This window comes from Bubalus kerabau, chromosome 6 (genome assembly GCF_029407905.1).
Source record: "Bubalus kerabau isolate K-KA32 ecotype Philippines breed swamp buffalo chromosome 6, PCC_UOA_SB_1v2, whole genome shotgun sequence".
NCBI classification, from domain to species: domain Eukaryota; kingdom Metazoa; phylum Chordata; class Mammalia; order Artiodactyla; family Bovidae; genus Bubalus; species Bubalus kerabau.
This window is the reverse complement of record NC_073629.1, coordinates 78,299,388-78,318,180: the sequence shown is the minus strand read 5'-3', so window position 1 is coordinate 78,318,180 and position 18,793 is coordinate 78,299,388. Positions and strand designations below refer to the sequence as shown.

Here is an 18,793-nt window from a genome sequence, read left to right as displayed (position 1 = left end):
AAGTGAGAAAGACCTTATCCCCAGAAATGAAAATATTAAAACTAAGTTAAAATACATAAAGTAGTTAGTATTCCACACAGCATAAAATTTGACAAAGTTTACATGTCCCAGTTGACCATGTGTGAAAATGCAAAGCAGGTATTAAAACTGATATTATTATGTCCAATATTTAAAACCAGTTTGTAATAGGGGGAACATCTAAATCCTTAATTAAAAAACACAAATGAAGTGAAAGCTTTAAACTGGTACACACTGTTCACACCTATATTTCAAGTTTGGAAATGCATATTTGCAAGCAGCAATACAAAAGTATTCATGAAGAATGCATAATCTCTGAAAATTATGAAAACATCCCTGCTACCAATACATTTCTAAATACAAAACTGACTACCATATTGTTACTTCTGTGTAGCAGGAGTAGTTCATTTTCAAAACAGATAAAATTCAGTCTTTAGGTGTGAATGGTATGAATGACAGTCTTTTTTTTTTGTTTTTTGTTTTTTTTAAATTTCTTAGTCGTTTGGGATCCTTAAGCATGCAAGCCTCAAAGAGGAGGGTCCACAAAGGAACCAGGGCGGTCTTATGGCATCCAGTTAAGCCAGAGCTGGGAATGCCTCTGGGTCATCCACATCAGGAGCAGAAGCACTTGACTGAAAAAGAAACAAGCAAAATTAATGATTCTCAAATCTTATATAATATTTCCAGTGTCTACATTTAGACAGATTCTTAAAAAAAAAAAAAAAAACAACACACACACACACACAAAGTTTTATTACAATAAGTAAAATACGCCAAAGCTTTTTACTTTCAAAAGGTAAAATTATGGATCAGAATAGGACTTAAGGGGAATAAACTGGGAGACTGAGATTGACATATACACACTATATGTAACTAATAAATAGGTAACTAATAAGGACTGACTGTATTGTAACAACCTATATATAAAAGAATCTAAAAACAAGTGAATATATGTGTGTATATATAACTGATCCACTCTGCAGAAACTAATACAACATTGTAAACTCCAGTAAAATTAAAAAAACAAAAAAGGACTACAAATATTTGCAATGAGCCCTGTCCTGAATTTTCTATCAAGATCTGAGAAAACTCCTAGTAACACCATGGGTTATTTGTTTTTCTAACAAATCACACTAGTAGATTCACACAAGGTATGTATGTGGATTCACTGCTGTTCACTATTCTTTTATTTTTCCCCCTTACTATTAAGAATGGCAATGAAAGCAGGCTAAGAAACCAATTATTTAAGCAGCACATTCATAGCTGATAGGAAGGAACTCGATGGCTATTTATAGTCAAAATACAAATTATAAAACAAAAAAGTATTGAAAAGATCCATATACACAATGCTGCTAAGTCGCTTCAGTCATGTACAACTCTGTGCGACCCCATAGACGGCAGCCCACCAAGCTCCCCCGTCCCTGGGATTCTCCAGGCAAGAACACTGGAGTGGGTTGCCATTTCCTTCTCCAATGCATGAAAGTGAAAAGGGAAAGGGAAGTCGCTCAGTCATGTTCGACTCTTCCCAACCCCATGGACTGCAGCCTAGCAGGCTCCTCCGCCCATGGGATTTTCCAGGCAGGAGGACTGGAGTGGGTTGCCATTGTGTTACAGAGGGAAAAAACAAAACATCACTGAACTGTTATGGGTGACCATAAAATCTAGAATATTAAGTTACTACTGTAATTAAACATTGTCAGACTCAATCAAGCAGATGGGTGCCATTTATCAGATGTTGAGAATTCAGGACATTATGGTTGGTTCTGAAATAGACTGTAAGACACAATGAATTAACTCAAATTATCACTAATACTTTAATAGTATCTCATCAATAAACCATGAACTTTGGGATCAAGCAGATCAGAATTCAAAACTACCAATTACTAGGGCTTCTAGCAAAATGTGTCAGAAAAATTTTGTGTCACACACAGTGCAAGGCAATGGAAATCACAAAAAATAGGACAAAAATGAAACCCAACTCTAATAAGAGACCAGCTCTCCTGAAAAGAATAGGAATCAACAACCAATCAATGTAACACAATTAGATACTGGACACAAAGGTTTTATTAAGCTGAGCTCTAAAAAGCAGTGAAGATTTGTCAAGACAATTATTGATATTTGGCACTTCAGGTAGACAAAGACCAAAAAATTACCTTGGTTCCTTGCACCTGAATTTCATCTTCTATAAAATGGCAATTTTTTTAAAAAGCACAGTACCATGACAAGCACTAAATTGTTCAATAAAGGGTGATAAACTTAACCACTGGCAGCACAGTCATTTAAGTGCTTTAAACAAAAATATAACCTAAAATGTAATTTCTTAAAGGCATGCCAACCTTTTTCTTCTACTTATGTCCCCAAAAGGAGTTAGGTCAGTCATCCATCCAAAGAGGTCCCTCAAGTTACTTACAACGGTAGACTATGTCTTAAAATTACCTTGTCAGTCCTGATGCCACGGTTTGGACGTCCACCACGCCCACGGCCACCTCGTCCTCCCCTGCCACCACGTCCTGGGCGGCCAAGGTCTCCAAAATTGATCTCCAGCTGAGATGTTATATCATTTGCTGGCTTCCGGAAATGATGATCCATAACTGAGTCTTCAGCGTGAGCCTAAAATTTCAAATGAAGGCCACTGGGTGATTTGATTAATAGGAAAGCAATGTTGTATATTTCTAAATGAGCTTTCTACAACCTGTCCTTTGTGTGAAAAAATGTAACAACAGGTAATAAGTAAGCTTTGGGATGACCTACAGTCATCTAGCAGGAAGAATTCCTTTCACTTTTCTCCACTTCATATTCCCTTAACTTTAATTATAGGTGACACTAGCAAGTCTTGATTAGAGGTATTATCACAACTACTCAAGTGGCTGGACCCCACCTCAAACCTACTGAATTATAATCTTTAGCAGTGAATTATGAATAGTGTTAGTTGCTCAGTCGTGTCTGACTCTCTGCAACCCTATGGACTGTAGCCTACCAAGCTCCTCCGTCCATGGGATCCTCCAGGCAAAAATACTTGAATGGGTAGCCATTTCCTTCTTCAGGGGATCTTCCCGATCCAGGGATAGAAGCTTGGTCTCCTGCACTTCAGGCAGATTCTTTACCCTCTGAGCCATCAGGGATGAACAAGTACATTTAAAATATGCCCTTCAGATTAGGATTCCAATCTGAACCCTCTGATGAAGACTTATATTTCTGTTAGAGACATTACTGAATCTCCTCATTAAGTTTTAAAGAGAACTTTTGCTCTATACCAGCTATGACTTGGGGAAGAAACTGTGTACAGACTTCTCAAAATGCTTTTCTGTTTATATTTAAACATGTTCTGCCATATAAATTGGAGAACTACAGATTCAAGTGAAACAAGTTAAATAAACAACCTTCAAAAACTGTGCACAAATAAAACCATGCCTTAAATTTACCAAAGGAACCTTCATTAAAATGAAGTCATCATGTTTGTGAAATTCAGATCCCAAGCCACATGACAAACTGCAAAAATGCCAAGCAATCTCACACTGCTTAATGCCTGATTTTCTTTTGTACATTTGGGAGAATGGGTTTTAATCTTCTAGTTGGAAACTTCCTATACTAAAGTATGTTTTAATTTTTCTAAATACATGCATAATCCTTTTTTCTGAAGGGTATTTCATTCTAAATATCTTGTAATATTACAACTGTTAATAATTACCTTTCAAGTACAAATTCTTTATTTGTAAACAGATTTGCATTCCTTTAATCATCTAATACCCAAACTAAATTACATCCCTTTTGTGTCTTTCTTTAAAAAGAAAGGTTTTTAAAAATATTCTCCAATTTTTTAAATTTAAAAAAAAATTAATTTTAACATTTAAAAAATATTAACTTAAACAACAATATCAATTTATTAGTTAAAACCATTTATAAATTTCTAGAGCAAGAAGCAAAAAAACTTAGTGATATATTACTGAAAACAATCCGGAAGGTATTACTATAGTAATTAAGAGGAAGCCTGGATATTCAGGTTACATCCCCAATCTTCAAGTAAACTACCAGGATCAATTTACAGGGTTTGTTTTTTTTTTTTTTTTTTTTTTTTCCTATAGCACTGTGCAATAATTAAGGAAATAGAGCTTGGTCTCAGCTGTCAATAATTCAGTTCTCCATTTCTCAAAAAAGTGCTTTCCTTTCCCTAACTACTTCATTTTTATTGCGAAGTATAATAAAAGAAAAAAGATTACTCAAAGCACTGTATACAACAAATTTAAAGACCTGTTATAAAGTTACAATGAGGTTGCATCCTGATAAACCTCAGATTATCTTTAAGTCCAAAATACATTTAATATACCTAACCTACCAAACACATCATAGCTTGGCCTAGCCTACCTTCAATGTGCTTAGGACATCTACATTACCCAATGGCAGAGCAAAATCATCTAAAACAAATCCACAAAGCCTTTATTATAATGTGTTAAATATCTCATGTAATATATAAAATGTAGTATTGAAAGTGAAAATCAAGTTCTATATCAGAGACAATCTGTATTCAAGTGTTAAGGCCATATATGCCAATAAGGCCAGATTCCAAGTACAACATCACAAAAGTAGCCTAACTATGAGGGTCCAAGCATTTGTAAGTGGTTGATAAAGAAAATATCCTATTTTCAAGGTTATTCATAACCAATTTCACATTTTATAATTTTCAGAAAATTCTATGTATCACCTTGTGTAATAATTATTTCTGAAAAGCTCAATATAAAATACTTAAAGCTGGGATACTTAACCAGATGTCTATAAAATGCATGAAGAGGTTGCAGGGTATTAATGGTAATGATATAATCTAAAATTATACCAAAGTATTTCATGTCTGTGTCCTGTTCTGAAGAAAAATTCTGTTGGGACCCCAAAAACTTATGAATAATTGTCTCAAAGGTGCCAAAGTACTTTTTTTTACATTATCCTAGGCAGTTTAATGGAGAAGGCAATGGCACTCCACTCCAGTGCTCTTGCCTGGAAAATCCCATGGACAGAGGAGCCTGGTAGGCTGCAGTCCATGGGGTCGCTAAGAGTCGGACACGACTGAGCGACTTCACTTTCACTTTTCACTTTCATGCATTGGAGAAGGAAATGGCAGCCCACTCCAGTGTTCTTGCCTGGAGAATCCCAGGGACGGCGGGGCCTGGTGGGCTGCCGTCTATGGGGTCACATGGAGTCGGACATGACTGAAGCGACTTAGCAGCAGCAGCAGCAAGCTGCAAGTTTAATAATTAGTTCAAATGAATAATCTCCCTAAAGTGAACTTCTATGGTTCTTTAAATCCAAGATTCTTTTTGGATTTTACAGATACACAAAACAACTTTACAGCAAGAACTACAAAAAAACCCAAAGCACTCTAATGAAGCAAAATGTTTTTTCTTTACCAATAGGAAATGACACAAGACTGTCTCATTTATACTACTTTCATGATGCCCATGTTTAAAAAATCAACTCTAAACTTTTTAGTGCAGAATATTTCCAAGCTTGTTTCACAATTATTTTTTTTGCTTAGAAAATTAAAACGTAGAAAGATTTTACTGTATTTTTTTAAATTACAGGTTGCCTTCATAACATTTCAGTTTAACTGTGACTAAAAGCTCATATTTACACAAACCCTAAAAAGATATAGCAGTGGGATAGTCCCCTAAGAATGTGTGCCCCAAGACGTAAATAAAAGCTACCAAATCAAAAGTCACTCGTCTTTCTCAAGTATTTTCATTAGTTTCCTTATTTCCTAAGGAAAGGAAACTCAGAAATTCTCTGGTCTTCACAAGCTATTACTCTTCAGTAAAGATTAATGAAAGATTCCTGGATATTATTTATATATGGCATAGGCAGACAGTTTAAAGTTATACCACATAAAAAATGCCAACCTTTCAACCTAATACAAGTCTTAATGACTCCCAGTTAAGTAAGATTTTAAAAAAGATTACAACTTTAAAAGAATAATTTCTTAACAATATATCATAATGCAGTTTATTTTCCTTTGGGGGCAATATATGTCTCAAATAATCCTATGTAAAACTTTACTTTATAAACAGATTACCCATGTGAAATTATAAAACAAAAACTGTATATGCAATTCAAGACAAATCTGAACATTTTCAAACACCACAAAACTTCACTTTACCTCTTCACTTTTTGACTTATGAAGAACAAATCCCTTCTTCCACTGCCCATCAGCACCTTCATTTGGTTTTCGGATATTAAATTCTACTTTCGCCCGGTCCTTATTTTGAATAGCCTTCCACTCATCCAAAGTCATTTCTTTTGGACCCTCTTCCTTTACTTCTTCAACTTCATTCTCCCTGTGTGAAGATGTTTCAGTATTACACCTGGTAGCGGGCTCATAAAATCACAGAACTTGTAAATGTAAGTGAGGAAGTACCAACCTTAGCTGGTTGATAATCATCTAGATTATCCAAGGACAGGAAAATCAGTTTTCTTTGTAACCCAATGGCTAACATGTGACTTGGTAGAGACCAGGAATTCACTGTTTGTTGAATCAGTGAAAATGTGGATAACGAAAGAACATACAATTCATCTTTATAAACTCTTAAATGACCATCTATCAGTAACACAATCTTGAACTGGCTTTATTAAACCTAGAACACATTTTTTAAAACCACACTACTGTTTTAAAAACTTAACAGTATGTGATTAAAATCTGATTTAGCTTCTGCTAAAACACATTTTTAATTTCCATAATACGTAATTCATAACACACATGAAGGTAATCATCTAGGCTGCCCATGACAACCAAGTTTTATATAAGAATATAAGAGAATTGTTCCCTCATCCATTTTTATAACATTTAAAGCAAATCTCTAATTTCTACAAATCCAATCTTTATATATACTCCAACTGTCAAACCAGTGTGTACATGAATAGGAAACTAAAGTTTCACTAGTAATGGAACTTTCTATAAAATACCGGTTTTCAATACTTAATACCAAATTGTGTTATTTCTAATATAATTCCCAGACTATAACTATTATAGTATCCTGTTTCCTTTTTACACAAACAAAGCATGCACCTAGGAATTCACTATTTAATCTCAATTTTCAATTGTCACCAAACAAGTTTGCTATTTTGGGAGCACCGCTTCTTTCCAAAGATAGTAGGTGATTCAGTTAGCCTCAGAGCTCAAATAACTCCCATACATGCTATTCTTTACTGTTTGACAAATCTCAACTTAAACTCCCCAGACCAAGTTTATACTGAATTGATGCAATTTTAAGTATCAAGTCCAACCCTGTCAGTTTGCACATCAGAAAACTAAAGATAGAAAAAAGGTCCCAGTTACTCATAAGTTGTAACCTAGCCAAGAACAGAACTCTGCATACATTTATCATGTCATGAAACCATGACATCTACCTTCAAGGGTTCTAAGAATCAAATGAAACAAAACAGAAACTCAAGAACTATACTTAAAGGAACCAATCAAATTCAGCCAAAACTGTGTTTCTTAAATTTACACTCTTGCATATGTAAGCTAATGTCATCATCATGGTCTTTAGGCTCAGTACCTAGAACCCCAATTTCAGTCCTGGGAACTGAGCTAAAATTTGCTTCCAATACCCTATCAATACTAATATATCTCTTACATAACTGTAAGTATCAACAGTTATAATCTTGGCAGATTACTCTTAAGGTGATTTAAATATGTTTAAATATTTAAACAAATTAAATATTTATTCATTTAAATAAATGAAGGCTCTTCATTAAGGGCACAATATTTGTGTTGAGCTTTGTAAAGTAATTAAGTGTTGTATAAGGTTCATTTAACTTACCTATTCCATTGTTTACCACAAAATATTCAGTTTCATACAAAATAAAACAAAGTTCAACACATCACTCAACACCATGTATTTTTACTTAATAGTAATAACTAAAATAACTAATAGTGTAACTAAAAATAATAGATTTATATTTTTAGTAATAACTAAAAACAATGGTAATTTTCTCTAATAATAAATCAATTATTATTCCTTATTTAAGGAAATCCACTAAATATGACTTTCTAACCATTAATAGTGCTTCACTCTAAGAAAAATTCTGGAGAAAGAGTTTAGAAAAGTATCCCCTCCCTAAATGATTTGATTATGCCTTGATTAAGAATTACTGACCTAAATAATCTGCAATGCAAGACTTTAAACTACATGCTGAAAGAAATGACTGACATGTAACTTCTGCTTGTATTGATGGAAGACAGAGGAGGCATAAAACTATTTCTACCAGCATAACTTGAGTCTTTAAAACTCTCCAATCCTTGAACAATTTCAAAACTGTCCTGTATCTAAAAACTCAGAAAATAAGAAAAGCTAGTTAAATGATAACGTATTCTGGGCCTTGCTCTCCTAACAGATTTTAAAACAAGCCAATAATGCTGTATTCCACATTCTATGTCAACGGGAAAGACCTTCAAAGAGATGGAGGAACTAATTTTAATAGTCACATTTTCTCATTTTAAACTGTCTCAGTATAAAATGTGTACGGCTATAGAGTCCAAAGTACTTTGAACTATGAGTTGCAAATAATTCTCAGGTCAAAACAGATAATTTTTGTGCTCAGGGCTAACAGGATTTACTAAAATACATATCTTCCTTATCTGTTTAAGATGCCAATGGTAAATTCAAACAGCCCAACATATACATGTGTAAAGTACTACTCTACTATTTGAAGGAATGGAGTACAATCAAGTCTTTCCTATTAAAAAGCAAATATTTAACAACATTAAGTCTATAGATTGTTTTTTTGGTAAACCCCAAACATTGCAATGCTCAAGCATTACCACCACACACAAAATCACTTACTTATTTTCAGTGTCCGCAACTGGATGTTCTTCACCTTCAGGTGTTTCCTCAGTCACATTTGATTGTTCCAAGTCACTGCAATTATAAGATATTTGTTTCTGAATGTATTTGGGGGACTCTCTAAGGAAAGAAAGAAAAAAAAGGCATCTAGGTCCATTTACATGTAGTTAAAAGAGTATACAGAAGTATTTTAAAATTCTCACATTCCCAGTTTTTTCCTACTGAATTTACTCCCCTGTAGAACACCATGAGAAAATAATTTAAAAATATATACTGATCCAAGTTATAGCTCAAGCACACTACTCAAAAAGTAGAAAGGAAGCAGTTCTGAAATAAAGCCCCACCAGCTTTTCAAGTTTTTATAATCACTAAAAGGTCAACAGCTAGAATAAGAATTATAAAATAAGAAACATACAATAGCAGAACATTCAAATAACTTCAATATAAGATTTCAAAAAAAGTGATATACCTATATGAAAAGTATCACATACGTTTGAAACAGAGGAAAATTGGTCATTTGACACATTATAACCCTAACATATCCAAAAAATCACCCATCATCTTGTAAGGAAGTAGCTGAGATGACAGCATCCATTCTTGTCCCAAGGACAAGTAAATATTTAACAGAATTAAGGGCAAATCTCAAAAGTAAACTATACAATTTTATTAAAATTATTTATTAAAAAAACAGAATACCAACGTTAATTCATCTTTGACAGTTCCCCAGTTGTGAGATCCGCTCCCTCCACGTTTGTCCTCATGCTTCAGGCCACTGTAATGTGAAAAAGAACTAACAAAACTGAGTTAACATAATACTCTTTAGTTCTAGAAATTCAAATTTTGTTTTATTAAAGAAGTAGATTCAAATATTAAAGTATAATAAAAACCAATATAAGACTTACGATCTATCACTTCCACTATGCCTATCAAATTCACGTTTGCCACGAGAATCAAAGCCATCTCCCCGGCCCATTCCACGACCACGACCTCCTCGACCTCTTCCAAGACCACCACGGCCTCGGATAGGCCGGTCAATAATCGGTCTACAACAAATGAAAAATATTACATACTTGTAAGGTTTCTGGAAAAAAGAATGAGAGAAAGTCAAAGACTCAAAAATATAGGAACATATTTACTGGCTCACATCCCAACTGTTAAATATGTTTAGAAAATTCAAAATAGTCTCTTTCTAAACAGTTAAAGGGAATCAGAACTCGGAAATTCCCCAAAGTAAGAAAATTATTTTGACATTCGCTTTTACTACTAATGTGTATATTCTTCCACTGTTACTCATTTCACATTATAATCTAATAAAACTGCTATTCACTCATATACTTAAAAATTAAAATAAACACATCTAACCTGCATAACTGAAGTGTTTCACTACAAGAAATCTAAGTCTGAATACCAAAAACTGTTAACAAAATGTCATTAATAACACACATACTCACATGGTCTGCTGAAAAAAACTGATAAAATTAACCACCCACGCTGCTTCCTGGCAATTATGCTCAATTCATATGCGTTAAGATGGATGTCTATAAACTATAAACTGACAATACATGAAGAGATTAAGAAACAATCTTGCCTATCAACAGAAAATTCTCCTCCTTCACCCTTTTCTTCAAGTGGCTTTTCGAATCTTCTTTCACGAGGTGGTCGCCTTTCTGGTCTCCTATCAATTATCTTCCCTTCACCCTGAAGTTGTTGATCAGGTCTTCTTCCAACACGTCTTATTCCTAAAACAATTTAAAAAACAAAACAAAACCCATATAAGCAAATCATTTTTGCAACACAAAACATTTAGGCCTAGACTGTTAGGAAAAAAAAAAAATACTACTCTCTAAGTCCACCACTAGCACTTTCTGTTGAAAAAGGCTAACATTGGGCACCTCTGAAGTTTAATGAAGTACTTCAGAAAAATTTCTATTTAAATAAACTTGTTTCAAAATTCCATTTAGTTTGCCAAACCATTTCCCCCCCCAAAGCATTCTCTGTAATTGACCTGGAGGTCATTTAGTTATTTCTCTCACTTTTCAAGATGCCCACCTCTTAATTTGAAATTCTAAATTCAAAGAAATCTTAAGCAAATGATATAGTAAAAAAGATTAGTAACAGTAGCCATTTACAAATAATAGTCAAGCAAACCAACACAATCACCAGATAAGGACCCTTAAAAAAACACACACACACCAACAGTGAAGGCATTATTTTATTTTACATCATCTGAAGAGAAAAAAGAGTAAAAAGACTGATGATTTTATGAAATTACAAAACTGAAGGGAAAGCAAATGCCATTTAAGATTATATCCAATGAATAAGGTCCTACTGTATAACATGGGAAACAATATTCAATATCCTGTGACAAACCATAAGGGACTATATTTAAAAAGCTTATATACACATACATGTATAACTGAATCACGTCAGTGTACAGCAGAAAGTAACACATTTTGTAAATGAACTATACTGCAATAAAAAAAATTTTAAAAAGATTACATCTCCATAGTTGGAAATAGCTACTTAACCCTCTTCCTATTGCAGTTTATACATATATTTCTATATATGTAAACATATACATACATACCACACCTAATTTTAAAACACACTGTTATGCAACCAGAAGCTATTATTATGGAGAAATTTTTTTTTAGTTTGCCCTTACAATTATGTTTTCAAAAAATCCTTAAAAACCACATACACAAATTAAGCAAGATGTAAGAAACAGAAACTTGTGACACTAAATGATGGCTGAAGCATTTACTGATTTCCCTCTCCCTTACCTTTTTTCTGTTTGTGTCAAAGGCCAAAAGGCCCCATGGTGGCCTTAAGGATAGTAAGTAGACTGATAGTTAAATTTATGACTGTAAAATTTTAGGTATGCTTTAATTCCCAAACCACAATTTCTGACAGTCACCTGAGGAATTGATTTCACAACAAGATATTAAGTTGGTTCACTCTGGTTCTTTCTAAGAAAGTGTACCACCACCAAGATGCACCTAACTGTTCAGCTGCTTGCAGTCAAATGGTAAATGTCAAACTCTTAAATGAAATTTTAAGGTCCGTTCCACATAAACTCTCAGGACAGGCCACAAATGTTAGATCTTACACCAAGGCATTTAAAAAATTTTCTTCAGAGGTAGTGTATGGGGTGGAGCTACGAAACCAGTTCTTTTAATATCCAAGCCTCACACACCCAAATGAACAATGGCTTACTTCCCCACTCCAATATTGAGTTATCAGGCTTACAGAATCTAAAACACTTACAAACAAATCCACGCAGCAATTGACATTTAAAAATGTGTCTCTAGATTTTTCACTATATTCTAGGCTTTCAACATTAAAAAACAAATGAGAATAGACCTTAGTGATGTTCAGTGGTGTCAATTCTCAAGTTCCTCAAGTGGGCAAAAGACAAACTACAAAATTAATAGAATACAAACAGTGAATACCTACCTAAAGCATATCTAGGATTGTGCCAGGACCTCTATTCAAAAGCACAGAACACATGATCAGGTTAACGATCCTTCCTACCACAGGAGTCCAGGACTTTGTTTACAGGTCTATACTTCCCCAATGGCCAGAAATGACTGCCACATAGTAGGCTCTCAAAATGAATTTTTTTCATTCAACATTTTTATAACCTGTGTTTTATGCAATTTAAGGATAAGTGTGCTCTGAAATGCTGACCTAAGGAAAATGTTGATAGTTAATAATGGAAATTTTCCCAAGGAAAGACTACTGAATGGTAAACGCAATCCTGCTCATAAATTTATGAAATAACTAACTTTAAAATACTAGGTTCCAGGTAAAACTTTATTTCATAAATGGACTTTACAATCAAACTGAGAAGTTTAAAGCACACCTCATGTTTTGAACATGCAAAACGAGTGAACACACTTCAGATTCCATTTTTGCATGTACCTTCTTTGAATTAGTGTGATAAAGGAGGTAAACATGAGCACAGTTTAAATGACTACACAAGTCAGTGTTTCTTAACATAGAAATTAAACGATTTATTACATTGTACTACAGCCTATAGAGCCTGCTATAAAGACTAGCTGAGTAGCCTCAAAGATGCATGCTTTATAATACTCCAAAGTGTGCTTCCCTCTCCAACCTGTAATTTTAATATAATTGTTTTATTTACCACCTAGGTTCCTCATCCCAAGCCTCAAAACGTTCTCTCTATATTTCTTAAAAATTCGAAACCAAAACCTAACACAATTGTTTTCATTTTTAAATTAGTTGAACGCTATCAAATTTAACTAACGCTAAGAACTCCTTTCTGAAGCACGTGGCAAAATTTCAACTTTCAACACACAGAGGTAATCTCTATGATTCAGAGCTTAGGTCCTACACCTACTTACTTCGGACCTTTAAGATTTTTCCTTACTCCTCACTGCTATGCTTTTTCACCCACCACCAAAGAGAAACCAGCAATGAGGGGAGAGTGCAAACACCAAGTTCAAGGCAATCCCGCGAAGTTTACAATGACCTGGAAGCAGCTACTACCCGCCAATGAAATCCCGGCCATGCTTCACGCACATGGGGAGAAAAAGCCATAGACTCAAAAGGACTCTGCGGTGGCTACCGCTGTGACAGCCACGAGGCTCAGGCCAGGGGCACACTACACGAAACACTGTGTGCGGGGGGGGCGGGGGTTCGACGGGGTAGATAAAAAAGATCTTGACTGGAGAACGAGTTTCAGGATTTCCTGCCAACACATTTTCATTCAGAATTCCCGCTTCTGGTCAATCCCGAGTGGCTCAATTCCTCTCCCAACAGCTTGACTCACTCCAGCAAGTTATTAAGTTTGTAATAGTTGAGGGGGCGAGGGGTGGACAATAAAGCACGTGTGCACCTAAAAGGGCAGCTTATTCCACAATATCGGAGCGGTTCGAACATGCCTGCGGGGAGGTGTGTGCGTAGGCAGACAACTCGATTCTCTTTCTCGGGCGTACCCCGCGCCATCCTGGGACAAGATGGCAAGAGAGGAGCCTAAAGGAGACAACCTCACCTCAGAGCAGCAGACTGAGGGGGGAGCTCTGAGCAGGAAGAAGCCGCGGAGCTCCCGCTAGCCGCTTCACTACAAGTGCTCCGAGGAGTGGCTCCCTTCACCGAGCCTCGGTCCATGCGCTCGCCCGCCAAGGAATCCGGCGGGAAGGCAACAGCCTCCCAGGATCCCGACCACGCTTCTTGGCTCAGATCTGAGGCGGGAAGGGGTGGTTCCAGCATCCTTGCAGGTGGTGGTTTGAACTTGGGCTTAACACGCTCCCAACACCTTCGCAGGACCTGGCTTTTGTCGCGTGGAGGGAAACGCGAGGATATCGGTGGCCAAGTCTCCCGCGAACCCTCGGAGCCCCAGAAGCGAGTGTTAGCCCCAAGTCTCCTCGCTCCTTCCCCCCATCCCGGGTGTCTCCCACCTTCTACCACTGCTTTACCTTCTTTCTTCAGCGCCACAGGCGGCTGCGTCTCCTCCTTCTTGTCAACCACGCCGACGCTGGGGGGCAGCGGATTCTTGCGGTCTTTCTGGGACTCTTTACGCAGCTGTTTGCCCGCCGCATTGGAGTTGGTCTGAGCTGCGGCCTGAGCTGCGCTCTTCGCCCCAGGGCCCCCAACGCCGCCCCCGCCGGCTTCTTTTTTCTTGTTCTCTGCTGCCTTCAACACCTCGAAGGGGTCCGATTCGTCGTCAAATAACTGGTCGAATCGGTTGGTGACCACGCAGCCGAAGCCTTCCTGTAAGTGCCCAGGCATGATGGTGGCTCGGCGGCGCGTTCCTCCACGGATTGCAGCGGGCCGCGCCGAGCCAAGAGCGCCTGCTTCAGCTCTTCCCACAAGATGGCCGGGCCGAGAGAGGGGGGCTGTCTTCTCTTCCGGCGCTAGGCACACATCCGGGAGCGGCCAGCGCCGCACGGTACCACGGGGTCTGTAGGCCTGAGTCGCTTTTCCTGAGGCGACTCCGGGCACCAGGACTACAACTCCCAGAATACACGGCTTAACAACTCTTCGCGCGCGCCTCAGAGGCGGGACCTCACCGAGGGAGAGGGGCGTGCAAGCTGAAGGAGAAGCGCGGTGGTGGGAGGAGTCCTGCCACCTGCTATCGCCACCCTTAAACTCTTGGCATCTCCTGCTGCGCTGAAAACAGGAAAACGTGACGGCGTGTTTTGCTCGCGAAAGTTCTCAGTCTTCGGTTTTACTCCCCGCCTCCGGCCCAGGACTAACTTTCCCCACCTCTCCGGGAGGGTCAAGGTGACTATCAGTCCTACAAGTGGAGACTCACAAACTTCCAGGGCTGGCAGATTGCTGAGGTGCCGCACTGGCCTCGCGAAAGCAGAACCCGCTCTCTTCCAAATCCCTAGTTGTTGGAGTTACCCTCCTGCAGCCCTAATAATGAATCGAAGCGTTTATGTTTAATGTGAGGCGGAATACGCTTCCTCTCGCGGGGACTTGAACTCTAGCAGCAGAATTGATCCAAAAGACAGGTTGAACTAGCGAAGTGAGTGTTGCGCGCTTTTCTTGGATGAGAAGTGCCGTTTTGCAACCGGTGCTTTAATTGTTAACTCCTGGCAGTGTAGCACTAGCCAAACACTGGGAAAGCCTCCAAAAGGCATTGTTTGTAGAAACACTTTCTAGAGTCTAGACTGACATTAGTGCCCGGCAAGTCAAGGATTGGGTGTTAGTAAAGGGTACTCAAGAAATAACATTAAAATGTTATCTGAAGAGCATCTTAATGTGTGATGTGCTAAGAGGTGCAGTGAGGGGAGAGAAATATGTCAGAGAATTGTCTTTAATTCGCATTGGGATTAGCTGAGAATATTAAAGTCCATTAAAAGGGTGTCATGCATATTCAAGCATATTTGGTAACACGGTGAGGGTAAATGTATTATCATAATTTTTAAACCTTTTTCTATTAACCAGACTATAGAAAATGCATCTCTATGTTCCAGGTACTATGAATAACCTTAATGAGGACAACAACTTGTTAGGTAAATAATTTTCCCTTTTCACAGGTAAAACCATTTCCTATTTGAAATAACTTAATCAAGTTCACATCTGTAAAAGTGTAAGTGCCAGGAGTTAACTCCAATCTTCTAACTCCACTGTGAGACACTTGACATCAATTCTTTAATCCAGACTCTGCCTTCTGATAGAAATGAATCAATATAAATTAATTTCCAACATTTCAGTTCAGCTCGGTTCAGTCGCTCGGTCCTGTCCGACTCTTTTCGACCCCATGAAATCGCAGCATGCCAGGCCTCCCTGTCCATCACCAACTCCTGGAGTTCACTCAGACTCACGTCCATCGAGTTAGTGATGCCATCCAGCCATCTCATCCAAGACTTAAATGTTGTTGAAGAAGAGAAGCGAAAAGCAAAGGAGAAAAGGAAAGATATAAGCATCTGAATGCAGAGTTCCAAAGAATAGCAAGAGGAGATAAGAAAGCCTTCCTCAGCGATCAGTGCAAAGAAACAGAGGAAAACAACAGAACAGGAAAGACTAGAGATCTCTTCAAGAAAATTAGAGATACCAGGGGAACATTTCATGCAAAGATGGGCTCGATAAAGGACAGAAATGGTATGGACCTAACAAAAGCAGAAGATGTTAAGAAGAGGTGGCAAGAATACACAGAAGATCTGTACAAAAAAGATCTTCATGACCCAGATAATCACGATGGTGTGATCACTGACCTAGAGCCAGACATCCTGGAATGTGAAGTCAAGTTGGCCTTAGGAAGCATCACTATGAACAAATCTAGTGGAGGTGATGGAATTCCAGTTGAGCTATTTCAAATCTTGAAAGATGATGCTGTGAAAGTGCTGCACTCAATATGTCAGCAAATTTGGGAAACTCAGCAGTGGCCACAGGACTGGAAAAGGTCAGTTTTCAGTCCAGTCCCAAAGAAAGGCAATGCCAAAGAATGCTCAAACTACGACACGATTGCCCTCATCTCACATGCTAGTAAACTGATTCTCAAAATTCTCCAAGCCAGGCTTTAGCAATACGTGAAACGGGAACTTCCAGATGTTCAAGCTGGTTTTAGAAAAGCCAGAGGAACCAGAGATCAAATTGCCACATTTGCTGGATCATGGAAAAAGCAAGAGAGTTCCAGAAAAACATCTATTTCTGCTTTATTGACTATGCCAAAGCCTTTGACTGTGTGGATCACAATAAACTGTGGAAAATTCTGAAAGAGATGGGAATACCATCACAACTGAGTGACTGAACTGAACTGAAATGTTGTTGTATGTCAGACAGGATATGTAACATGGCTGAATGTAACCTTATCGATTTCTGAGCATAATTGAAATCAAATCCTTAACAGGGAGGGCTTCCCTCATAGCTCAGTTGGTAAAGAAGCCTCCTGCAATGCAGGAGACTGTGGTTCGATTCCTGGGTCAGGAAGATCTGTTGGAGAAGGGATAGGCTACCCACTCCAGTATTCTCGCTGGAGAATTCCATTTACTATATAGTCCATATATAGTATGGACTATACTATATATAGGGGTTGCAAAGAGTCGGACACGACTGAGAGACTTTCACTTCACTTCCTTAACAGGGAAAATAAAAGTCATATTACAGGCATATGGCAGCAAGCCTAGTGGTTTTCTAAATACAGCCCGTATTCCTCAAAATCAGGTATTTCTCTGTGGCCTCGGCCCCTGCCACACACACTCCCCCATCTCACACACAGACCCTGCCTCCTTCCCTAAGCTCTGGCTCTTACGATTTTTACCAAGACAAAGGACAAGGAGTTTTTGATCATACTCTTCATGCCCCTTTGAAAATAGCTCGGAAGATCACCATGCTTTAACAAACTCTTTCTCTTTTGCAGGGTCTATTAATATCTGCATCTTTGAGACATTTGCTGCTACAGCTCCTCCTCTTACCACTTTCTGGCCTCTGCCACAGCAATATCAAGAACTAAAACTTGATGTTTTATTATGTACTTGGTGCATTTTATGTAATCTCATTTAATCCTTACATCAACTCTCTGGGAAAGGTATTATTGCTTTTTTAAGATGAGAAAAACGAAGCACAAAGAGACTAAGTAACTTACCCACTCACTACAGTCTAGAAGGGCTTCCCTAGTGGCTCAGTGGTAACGAGTCCACCTGCCAGTGCAGGAGATGCAGGTTTGATCCTTGGGTCAGGAAGATCCCCTGGAGAAGGGAATGGCAACCCACTCCAGTATTCTTGCCTGGGAAATCCCATGGATAGAGGAGACTTGCTTGCTACCATGGGTTCACAGAAGAGTCAGGACAGGACTTAGCAACTAAACACCATCACCACTACCACCACAGTCTGGGGAGTGGGGCAGGCCTGTCCTTAGTCATTTTTATCCTAGGTACAGGTTTCTAGTTCCTTCAAACAGATCTTTATGACCAGCAAGCATTCTTATAAGAAGAATATTTAAAAATAAGCTATATGTAGCAAAATTGTATGGCTATGAATTTTCTTAGCACTTTTCAACTTCCTTCTCTCCCTTTTGTCTCTCCTGGAATTTTGGTTACTCCAGGGAAGTTTTAAAGCCCATTTTGAAATTATACAAGTAAAGATCAAAATTCCAATTCTTTTACGTCTCACAATTGATTTTATTTTATATGTAATTATTTTTGCAATGTTTCCTTCTGAGAACTTAGTTTCTTTATGAATATTTAAAAGTTCCTACTACTCTTATAGAAAAAATATTGGCCAAATAAACCTCAAGAGAGAAGGAAAAGGAGATTTCTTGGCAGACCTGTTATTCAAATGAAAGCCGGGAGTTGTAAACTGTCAAGTTATAAGATATCACTGATTAGAAATGTATCCTAAAATATCAGCTCTCTGTAGCAATGCTTGAATCACATATTGTTCTCTGAAAAATACTTGTGCAACTTCAAAACCTTATCTATAGCAAGCTCTCTAGAGTTCTCTAGCAACAAATGCTGGAAACTAGCCAAGTG

At 37.8% G+C, this 18,793-nt stretch overlaps 1 protein-coding gene and 1 long non-coding RNA gene across 5 annotated transcripts; one reads left to right on the top strand and one right to left on the bottom strand.

Annotated features, from left to right (window-relative positions):
- Positions 1-250: 250 nt before the first annotated feature.
- On the bottom strand, positions 251-14,777 carry SERBP1 (SERPINE1 mRNA binding protein 1). Of its 4 annotated transcripts, none has more exons than XM_055585519.1 (8): positions 14,291-14,777; positions 10,435-10,585; positions 9,749-9,889; positions 9,547-9,636; positions 8,847-8,966; positions 6,161-6,338; positions 2,455-2,628; positions 251-650 (listed from the first exon to the last, which is right to left on the bottom strand). In XM_055585519.1, exons 1-8 carry the CDS (start codon positions 14,601-14,603, stop codon positions 594-596), a joined length of 1,224 nt encoding a protein of 407 aa, XP_055441494.1. In that variant the 5' UTR covers positions 14,604-14,777; the 3' UTR covers positions 251-593. The 4 variants fall into 4 exon arrangements, with proteins under 4 accessions (XP_055441494.1, XP_055441496.1, XP_055441497.1 ...); XM_055585521.1 differs by having other exon boundaries at positions 9,547-9,618; positions 14,291-14,776; XM_055585522.1 differs by having other exon boundaries at positions 8,847-8,921; positions 14,291-14,775.
- Positions 14,778-14,939: 162 nt separating this feature from the next.
- LOC129655300 (uncharacterized) lies at positions 14,940-18,421 on the top strand. Its single transcript, XR_008715877.1, has 3 exons — positions 14,940-15,098; positions 15,797-15,835; positions 17,683-18,421. It is a non-coding gene; the product is annotated as an uncharacterized LOC129655300 (long non-coding RNA).
- The last annotated feature ends 372 nt before the right edge of the window (positions 18,422-18,793 follow it).

Excerpts from the sequence above, each read along its gene's own strand:
- SERBP1 (XM_055585519.1), bottom strand. The coding sequence starts at position 14,603 with ATGCCTGGGCACTTACAGGAAGGCTTCGGCTGCGTGGTCACCAACCGA. Across the intron at positions 6,339-8,846 it reads GTTGCGGACACTGAAAATAA|GGAGAATGAAGTTGAAGAAG; the intron begins GTAAGTGATTTT and ends ATCTTCACACAG. Across the intron at positions 2,629-6,160 it reads ATAAGTCAAAAAGTGAAGAG|GCTCACGCTGAAGACTCAGT; the intron begins GTAAAGTGAAGT and ends TTGAAATTTTAG.